General features: G+C 30.0%; 1 protein-coding gene across 1 annotated transcript; it reads right to left on the reverse strand.

Moving 5' to 3' along the window:
* Positions 1-4,640: 4,640 nt before the first annotated feature.
* LOC109341031 (transcription factor bHLH111-like) lies at positions 4,641-10,167 on the reverse strand. Its single transcript, XM_019578821.1, has 8 exons — positions 9,763-10,167; positions 8,623-8,963; positions 8,393-8,583; positions 8,082-8,210; positions 7,914-7,985; positions 7,633-7,698; positions 4,921-4,962; positions 4,641-4,821 (listed from the first exon to the last, which is right to left on the reverse strand). The coding sequence occupies exons 1-8, from the start codon at positions 10,071-10,073 to the stop codon at positions 4,657-4,659; spliced, it is 1,317 nt and encodes a 438-aa protein (XP_019434366.1). The 5' UTR covers positions 10,074-10,167; the 3' UTR covers positions 4,641-4,656.
* Between the last annotated feature and the right edge of the window lie 999 nt (positions 10,168-11,166).

The raw sequence follows: 11,166 nt of genomic DNA on the forward strand, positions 1-11,166 counted from the left end.
AGTAAACATGAATATGTATGAGTTAATTGATGTGCATAACAGAGAATTTCTATCCTAGAATTTTTCTAAAGAAATGCAAGAATCACGCAAGAAAAGATAGCAAAGGTTAACACATTAATCACATGCAATTGGATGATAATTAAACCCTAAACATGATACTATCTCTCACTATCTCACAATGCACTTCTCTCTGCCTAAATGACACAAATGAGCACAAAAAAATATGCAACTAGCAGTTCTAAAATTGAATTATATGATGTATGGTGCAAGATCTAAAAACATAGTTTATATAGAAAACTTTTCTTAGACCCAACTAGTCGATTAAGTGCCCTTTTAATCGATTAACGGACTGTTGAGAATAACTGTTTTCAGGTTTTCAGTTATCAGTTAAAACCGAAATCACATTAATCGATTAACACCTTCCTTAATCGATTAACTAACATATTTTTCAGCTAAATGATAAAATGGTAAAATACCTATATGTTATGCTTATCAACTATACATATTTTACCAATATATTATATCTAAAATGTACAAATAACATGTATGATTAATGCATGAACATATAATAATCTAGATGACATGTCTCATGTAAATGATTTGATTATTTTTAAGACTTGTGAGAATTGTACCCAGGTTTACCTAATCTAGACTCAATATCTAAGACACACATCTAAGACTCTAAAAATGACTCTTGTAAAAGCCTAGTCTAGATATGAGATCTTTGAGTCCATGGCATGTTGATTTATTAAGTCATCTTCAAGCTTTTAATAAATCATTGGCTTCATCAAAACATAGGCAATCTAATAGTGTAACACTTTGATACTTTGCATTTTCAGTTTAGCCTGCGTCCGCAAATGCCTGCAAAAACTTAAGCGGGTGCGGGCATGCCCGCATTGGTTTAATGGAATGCCTTGCCCGTTTTAAAACGGGCTAACAGACTTGCAGGCGGCCCACAAGCATTATTGAATAATTAAAAAAATAAAAAATTCATATAATAAATGAAATTATATTAAATAAAGTAGTTGAAGATAAAAAATTAACAATTTTTTTATATATTTTATATGAAGTTTAACAAATCACATTGGATTACAATTTTTTAGTGATTAAAAATCACATTACATCATAATTTATTTAAAATTTTCTTATTTATTCCTTAAATTATGTTTATGGTGGCCACCCGCATGCCTAATGGAGATGCCCATGAACTTGGTGGGCAAAACGGGCAAAATTTGTATGCCCTGTCCACACAAAAACGCGGGCTATGTGGACGCGCCCCGGCAATGCTTGTTTTGCCATCTCTAATTGCAAACTTGTTGCCAACCATTGGTGTTTTTTTCTTGAAGAGCTCCAATATATGTTGAAGCACATTCAATATTGTATTCCTCTAACAAGATGCCAATGGAACCTAATGTTGCTCCTTTCGAAAGAATTTCTCAAGAACATGTTGCTCCTTATATGTGTTGTAACACTGATGTTCAAGTTCCATCATGGAGGTAGATTGTTTATGGCTTTCAGATAATATGCATAGGCTATAGATGTTATGTATGAAGGGATGCATAATATGGTGATACCAATACAAAACCATAACAACTTCTACTACTCAAGGAAAGATGGTGCTATGAAAAGTCACCATCTTTGGTGGATTCCAACCAGGACAATAAAACTAATTATATATACTCTACTTCCTACCTCTCTCTTACATACAATATTATTATAGTATGTATTTTACAACTATGAAGCTTCAATGATGTGGAACCATGATTTCATTATATGGTCAAGATTTATGATCAATAATATAACCAAATGATTGAAAATCCAATCACATTAGTATTAATATTCTGATTTATCGCATTGTTACGGTTTCAAATCAAGATTTTAAGCTGGAGTCATTAATATTCACTCTTCAGCTTCATGGGGGCTATTGGAAGTATTTTAGTGTTGTTTTACCCACCATATGGTTATAATATAGCCGTTGGATAGATAGTTAAGTTGGTTAATTAATCAATACGTTGTTGCTTGTTTATCAAGCAATCCATTCTATTACTTGTAAAGTATATATAAGTCCATTTTTAGGTTCTGAATAATCAATGAAAATTAAATGAATTAACAAAATGAAAAGGGCTCATGAATATATGGGTATACTGGGGCAAAAAGTAGCACTGCCAATTTGGATTTATTTACTTAGACTATTTATCAGGTAAGGAATCGAATTAAAGTTAAAACAAAAGACTGGTATCGATGGTTAAAAGCTAGGGAATAATGTTTTCCTCTGTCTTTGACAGTTAGAAATGAATGCATAAACTTTAGCTCTATTTATATGGCTGTAAATATGTTTATAAAAATAGAAAAAATATAAATGATAGATTATGTACCATGTAAATTTTTATACTAATAATACATAAATATTAGGCTTTTATACAAAGAGCACCCTTGGGGGCTTTTGGTCCTTTTGTTTTTTCGTCATATTAGTGATCACTGTCAACTTTTAAGAACCACATATTGCTAATACAAAAATCACATGTCCAGAAAAATACATGTATCATTATCTCAAACTAATCATATTTCACCAATAATAAAAAATAAATTATTTTATGTTTTTATGATTTTTTTATTAATTGACATTTTTGATTGGTTTGAGACATAATGAAACACCAAATGTTGTAATAGATGATCTCCATGACTTATCTTTTCTTCCAGCTATTTATTAGGATTAAAGTTAGAGAAAAAATATTTATACACAGAAAAGTCCTTTTCAATATCAACATCATCCACTAATTATTTTTAATCATTTTTATTATTAAATAAAAATAATGCAAATTAATAATGAATAATATACTAATTGAGTATAAATTTTATGCTATCAATAAATAGATATTACACTCTTAAAATTTTATCATATTTGAACATAAACTATTCATTGTGGATTATTAATTTATTAGAAATTACATTAGCTTTTCTTTTACTAGAATTTTTTTAAGAGTAAACACCTATTTCATTCTTTCAAAAAATTATATATTAAATTGGTCTTTGAAAATTTAAAAATGAGAGAATGGTCCTTAAAATTATTAATTAGTGGTCAAATTAATTATTTTTATTATTCCCAACATGAACTATTTTCAATCATATTCACTATTTTTGAAATTTGAATAATAGTTTAGATTTTACTTTTCGAAAATCAAATTAATATAGACAGAAATTGATAAGGGCAAAAGTATATTACTCTTTTTGAATCAAAATTGCAATGGGCTCATATTGCTATCCTCCTATCTTTGATGTTTGCTTGGTCCCCTCAAAATCACGTGAGTAGAAGTACCATGCATGGGTATTATTTTGACTACTCTCACTTCCTAAATATTACTTGATTTCACATTATTATTTCCATGCGACCCTTTGAATCTCTAAAATCCTTATCCTTAGACATTATTAAGAGGATGATTTTTAGCACCATTTTCCCCTTTCTATAGAGAACCAATCACCATGTTGTTGTTATACAAAAATAGGAATATGCTGATATTGGTTCCTTGATTATCCCTAACTATATTAAACTCCACCATTAGTTAATCTTACTCCACTAACCATTCCGTCCATCATTTTCAATTTAATTATTTTTGGATTTCAATGAAAATCTATGGGGAAGAATAAAAATGACAGTAATCCATGCTTTGGAAGTTTAAACATTATTTTCTTGAGAAAATAGTCCGTGTACCAATTGTATGAGAGTTTACTTTTTACACTACTTTTAGTATATCATATAACATCTATGTATTAATAGTCATTACTTATTAAATAAAAAATAATACAACACTATGCACGGAGATGGTGAATGTGAAAGGTTTAACGAAGGGAGCGTAGAAGGTTGTGGATTCGAGTCTCACCCATATTCGAGTTTTACCAATAACAAATTTAAAAAATAAAAAAATGAAGTTATAGAGTGATTTGATGATAGGGTGAATGATTAGAGTGAAAGAAATTGACAATTCGAATGTCACTCATAACAAATAAAAACATACTAACATTTGCCCATAAAAAAATACAACACTATATAAAAAAAAATTATAGTTCTAGGTCATATATATCAAAATCTATTTTCTAATTTTATGATAGCTATATTTAAATAATAAAGAAATAAGAAAACATAAATATAATTTTTTGGTGACAAATCTTGTATATGTTTGTAAGAAAAGGAAATTGTTCATTTTCATGGTGTTAAAGGGCATAGAAACAAAATCTTCAATTAAAATGGAATAGGAAAATTAGCTCTGAATATTATTTTGAACTATAAGAATGAATAAATAGAATTAATTTTGTTATATGTAAGTAATGAATCATTTTAATCAATATAATAAAAAAAAGTAGGAAATGTTTTTGAATAGATATTCACTCCTATAACATCAATATCAAGTTGGATAAAGCTACATACTAATTGAGAGAAACAATTGTAATATCTGGAAGGAGATTAGTTACTCATCAAAATAACAAAGGTATGGTGACAATGACAAAATAGTAGTAATAACAATAGTAATAATAGTAATAATAACATGAACAACAACCCATGCACCAAGACATTACTGATTATTTTACAATGTTTTATAGTTTATTCAGAAGGGACATACATTACATTTATCACATTATGTTCATCAATCATGAAAACTTTTACCTATACAAACATCCTCTATATGCTGGTGTCCAATAATCTGGTCCAGTGATCTCTCTATAAGCTAGAGGAGTACATGAAGTAGGAACTAAACAAAGACCTTTGCTCCTAAGGTCATGTTTTGTGTCCTCCTTATCTTTTCTATCCAATCTTCCCCATGGATCCTGAATTCCATTCAAATTAAAGAAAACCAATTGCAAAGACGGGTTATATTTTGTTAAGAGTGACAAATTGTGAGACTTAGTTTTAGAAAACTTTCTTACCTTGTATGAGTTATTATTCTTCAAGTAAGGGTTGCACAGTATCTGCAAAATGTTTGAATGTATATATATATATGTAAGATGCAAATAAGCTAAAAGAATAGGAGATGTACTTATGCTATAAACGAATTAATAGCTACAAGAAATTCAAAACTAAATATGATTACCATTGGATCTTAACAAGTAGGATATATGTATATTAATTAACTAGTTATAGTTAAAATATCTTGTTGTTTACAACTGCATCTTTCAGCATTATATACAAGTTAATGTTATTCAAGATTAATTAACCAATGTGACTAAGCTAATATTATATAATTTCAGAGGGTCAATATCTTGTCCAGTATTAAGGAGATAAGTGCATAAAAAAAACAAAGGAAAAAATATTATAATATAACACTTTTATCCTTTAAATATAATATGATGATATTTCTATCCTTAAATATAGAAGTAAAATAAATAATTTGTCCCTGGAGATGATTATTCCAATTTGAGACGATGATCTAAGACATATTTAAATTATTGAGTTTGAATAAGTTAATATAAATTTAATATATTATTAACGGCTTAATATATATGTGAGTATGCAATAATTCATCTTTAATATATGAATCACACACATTGAGAGGGTTGTTCTCAAGTGCTTATATTTGATAGAAAATGATAACATTTTATTTGATAAAACATTTATAAAGATGATACTATTTGTATACAACCCTATTGTCCCAAAAAAAGCATACCAGATTGAATTCCTTGCATCTCTTGATTTCTTACTACAAACAAAACTATATGCTGCATGAAATGCATGTCAGCATCTAACTCACATTTGAATTCAGTCACTTCATGCTCAATATTTAATATTAATGATGGTGTTCATAGATCTTAGTTAATCTTAGTCAGTCTAAGGAGGGAATAGGTTGTTGTTGGGTAAATAATGGTGTTCGTGGATTTTTAGGATGTGACTCTTCTATTAAATTTTGGACTGATTTATGGGTGGGAAGAGATACCCTTAAAAATTCCTTTGCAAGATTATTTCAGGTGGCTTTAGAAAAAGATGCAACTGTTGAATCCTTGGGTGCTTGGAGTAATGGAGTTTGGTCTTGGAGCATACATTGGAGAAGAAACTTGTTCGTTTGGGAGGAAGAAGAATATGAAGGTCTCCTATGATTCCTACACAATTCTACGCCTAAACAACATACTGCTGATTCTTGGACTTGGATTCATGACATAAGTGGGTAATACTCGGTCAGGAGTGCTTACCAATCTTTGCATCAGGTGGAAGGAAGTCAGGACCTTGTTTTCTTCAAGAGGCTTTGGGCTTCTAATGCTCCATCAAAGATGAAATGCTTAGTGGGGAGAATTACTTTGGATGGGGTACCAACTAAAGTGAACCTTGGTCATAGAGGTGGATTATCTATGCAAGATCCCCTTCTTTGTTCTCTTTGCGGTGAGTTGGAGGAAACTACTAGTCACTTGTTTTTTCTTGTTCAATATCCTATCTTGTTTGGCAAAAGCTTTATTATTATTGTGGTCTTCCATCTATCATTCATAATGATGCAATGACTCTCTTTGCATCTCATGAAAACATGATATGGTTGGAGAACAAGAAAAAAACAGTTATGGGTGGCTCTTTGGTTTGTCACAATTTGGACTATTTGGCACATTATGAACGAAGTTATATTTGAGAACTTGATGTTCCAAATAGAGGAGATGGTGAAGCTTATTTTTCTGCATTCCTGAAACCTTATTATTGTCCGCTTTCCTTTTTTCTCTTACTCTTATGTTGATTGAGTGAGACATCCATCAACTTGTCTTTCTCTTTGTTAATTTCAGGAATTCAGTGGATAGGAGTACCATTTGTTCTCCTAATATTTTTATCTCTTGATTAATAAAGTTTTTATTACTGATCAAAAAAATATATTTAATATTAATGGAATTTACACACTAAATTAAGATTAATGTTATGTATAATCATTAATTACAATATTTAGACTAAATTTAAAAAAAATATGTATGCACTAATAATGTAAGAGTTTTTTATATTATTATTATATCATTGACTATTTATTTTCAATCATCATTAAATCTTAAATAAAAGTAATACAAATAAATAACAGATAATAACTAATTATATATAAATCTTTACGCTATTAGTACATAAATATTATACTCTTATACCAACTTCTAACTTTCTAATACAAGTAAACTATCCTAAATTGTAAAACCACAAGTTCCCTAAAGTTGATTAATTGTATGTGGGCTATAAAGATATATTAACTACGTGTAATATTTGTGTAATATCAATATAAAGATAGAGTTAGTATATTATCTATTATCTTTTATATTATCTTTTACGAAGAATCGATAATAATTAAATATGGATGTTAGATGATGCACTAATAGTGTATAAATCTTTTACACTATCAGTCTCTATATTTATTTTTTCTACATTGTATACTCTAATTAAGGAGTTCTTTAATTTTTAAATCTTATAATCTGCATGATGATGCTAATGAGATGGACGAAAATGTGTTATTGGTAGAAAGTTTTTATTCATTTTAAAAAGGATCGAACATATCCTAGAACTAAGTATATTCTGGTTGACATTAGAAATGAAAAGTAGAACAAGAAAGCAACAAGGAAGGATAATTGTGTATTATATATATACATGCATAATGCACTAGTGAGAGGGAACTTTTCCATAATGGTACCCACCTGGACTTCTTCCTGAAGAATCTTTATGTATCCAATTGCTTCAAACAGCACCGATGCTTGATCAGTCTGAAATTAAAAAAATAATATTAATAATGATCATTGTTATTCATGAATTGTGGCTACAATATTATGGTTTCAGGAGTCTTCATAACAATATCACAATCGCAATTACGTACATATCGGTTACATTTTCCCGTGATCGGGGTAAATCCAACTTAACCGTGACATAGAAGAGAGGAAAAGAAAATAAGAATAGGGAGCTTAGTGCAATATGCTGTTACCTTTCCAAATGGAGACACTATTTGCTGAAGGGCTGTGATTTTGTCTGCTAGCTTGTCTTTGGGTGCCTGCACCTTTTAAACAAAAGAAATTAGAAGTTTCTTAATACTACAATAAAGGATGTTTCCCACTTTATGCTTTTTCTTTACACTCATAAGTTCATTATGTACCTTTGTAGAAGAAGCTGTGGATGTATCTTGCTTAGGTTTCTTCAACATTGTTTCTGAAGATTCTTCACATCTTTTTTTCTTTACTTCACGTACTGCTGTCCCTTCTCCTTTTCCACCATTATTTCTTATCTGCACATTAATTGCATACATTTTATAAGCAAATATTTAACCTAAAGTATAGCATATGAGTTTAATTATATTGGCCTTCACTGAATTATGGTACATATGTATAACTATCTTAAAAATTGAATGATATTTAATATATGAATAATAAATGATATACCGACAATATTGAATGAAAACATTCGTACCTTATTGTTGAATGATATCAGATCTGAGAAATTTCTTTGGCATGATATTGGTGAAAGGCTATTAAATCCATTTTGATACCCATTTGTGTTAGATGATTTTCCAAAAACATCTCCTGGAACTTCACTTGCATGATATTGTTGCTTAACCCTCATCATGTTATGACCATAGAAATTAGGAAACACTCCACTAGAAGGTTGCTTGATATGACAATTAGGGTCAGATTGTGCGTAATGATCCATGGTAGAATTCAAAGACATGTTTGTTCTTTGTGGAACAAAGTGCCTATTATTAACTTCTGGGTCTGGTGGAGCAATAGACCAAGTGCTTACAAGATTAGATAACTTAGTCAACCTTTCATTATTATTCTCAATCATGGCATTACTGTACCCATTTAAATGCTTCTCAAAAGTGTTGAATGAAGTTGAACCATTATAGTGATGATCCCAATTGGTATCAAGTTTCTTCAAGTAGTCACAGGCTGGTTCAAACATGGTGCTTCCCATGCTTTTAGATGATAGGGCATCCAGAAAGTTCTCCCCAATTTCTTGACTGTTGTTTGATCCAACACCTCTATAAATTAAAGCATAAAACAGTTGTTTTTAATTTATAAAAAAATGAAAATATTGCAATTCAACTTTGATATTCTATATTGTAGTAATTATAATCAATCAACCTTAATAATATTCTATGTACTGATCAAAGGTAACTATAGTTTATTTTTTTATATAAGATTTCTTTCTGAGATTCAAATATGAGAGAAAATTGTCCCTTTGATTTTTGTGGTCTGGGTGAACATGCAAGAGTGCCATGAAAGTAAAAGCAGTGTATTAAATTGTAGTTACAATTATGCTGTGTTTATTGCAATAAAGAAAATTGGTTGGAAAATCGGACTCAAATACGATCATGATATTATTGTGAGACTCCCAGAACTACAATATTATGGTTCGAGAGTGCAAGTGCAATTTGAGATATATTTTTTATAAGAAGAGATTTTAGTTTATAGTAAGATCACACCCATGAATTTGTTTACTGGATTACACAATACCGCTATCATAAATAGTGGAAAGCATAAACCTAGAAGATTATTTGATGGTGAAGACACTTATCCAAAAAAAAATTGATGGTGAAGACAAATATAGTGCTTGAAAACCTACCATTAACTCCTATACATACCTTAAAGCACTCTTCAATTTTTCAACAATTTTCTAACCTAGATGATTATTCTGCGATCTCTACTTACCTCTGTCAATTACAAGCACTAAACAACATCAAATATTTTGATTCAAAATGTCAAAATATTCTTATATATATAACTATTTAGTCTTTTTATTTGTGGTAATTAAAACCATTACTAAACATAAAAACTTACAATAGAACATGGCTCCAAAGTTGATTATCTGAACCATGTTCTCCCATAAACTCATTGGAGGAAGGTGCAGGTGGCTCCACAAACCTGCGAGAGGATTCAACTGTGTTGGTTGAATGGTGGGAGGCATTGGTGAATGATGTAGAAACAGATATATCTTCTTCACAAGATGAGGAAGAGTTAGGGTTTGTTTGGTTATTCCATGTGTTATTAGTATTGTTCCAAGAAGGAACAGAATTTGCCTGAAGATACCACCAGTTTAATGGTGTAGAAGTAGATGTTGCAACTGAGTTCCCAGCACATTCTTCAGCCATTTTCTTTGGTTCCTTAATTCTTTCTCTCCCACTTTTATTGGTTGAATGAACCTCTCTAGTGTTGGAAATTTATGGAGGGGATTGCTCAAATTTCAGTGACGTATGAGTTTGTAGGTTATAGCAATTATAGGTGCGACAATAAAATATGCAACCTGAGTTTTTCCACTATCTTTCGTGGGCAATTATTATACAGGGTGATGGGCCACCATGAGTTTGGCTTAAGTCCCCTAATTGTGTTTTTCTTGACTACTATGTAGGAAAAAATAGACTTTAAGAGTGAGAGACTTTAGACTTTAAAGATACATACTAAATATGATGAACAATTATCATCATATAGTCAAGATTTTTCATGTCAAATCATCGAGAATAAATATAAAACTAGAGCAGAAGCGTACCTTAATATATTCATAAAGAATAAAAAGAATGAACTTTATATTATCTTTCATCATGTATCCACCAACTACATGTCTTTGTATGCAAATTCATATTCATAGTAGAACATGTAGGTTCTTTGACCTTCCAATTGTAGATTACCATCAACCTTAGTTTTTCTTCTAACGAGATGAAGATAATGAACTCTTATGTTGTGGTTCATATTGTTGTGTGTTGTATTGTCTACAATTTGGGGATCATAATATTTTATTTATAAGAAGTGCATACCCTTACATAGAGGGTGATCCTACTTGATTTTCTTATTTCAATTTCACCCATCATAAAATGGAAATAAGACTTTTGGTTTCTCCACAATAATTTTCATAACAACTATGTCTATAGTCATATATTTTACTTAAATTAGATCACTTTAATTTGTCTACTTAAAATAATGATCTTAAATGCATTTAAACATTACACGTGTGACCCAAAATTTATTACATACTAATCACTTTCGAGATGCGTGATTGACTCTCCCAATAAGTGTTGTTCATGAGAAATGAACTTTTGACCTTTTAATTATTCTAGGAATCTGGTAGAGTTTTATATCATTAAACCAATAACTTGTTAGTTCCTTATAGTGTTTTAAATCCGTTATATTTACTATAATTGTAGTTTTAATAATGTTAGTATAAAAACACTCAAAACTTCAATATTAGGA

The sequence above is a fragment of the Lupinus angustifolius genome, unplaced genomic scaffold, assembly GCF_001865875.1.
Source record: "Lupinus angustifolius cultivar Tanjil unplaced genomic scaffold, LupAngTanjil_v1.0 Scaffold_332, whole genome shotgun sequence".
Lineage (NCBI taxonomy): Eukaryota > Viridiplantae > Streptophyta > Magnoliopsida > Fabales > Fabaceae > Lupinus > Lupinus angustifolius.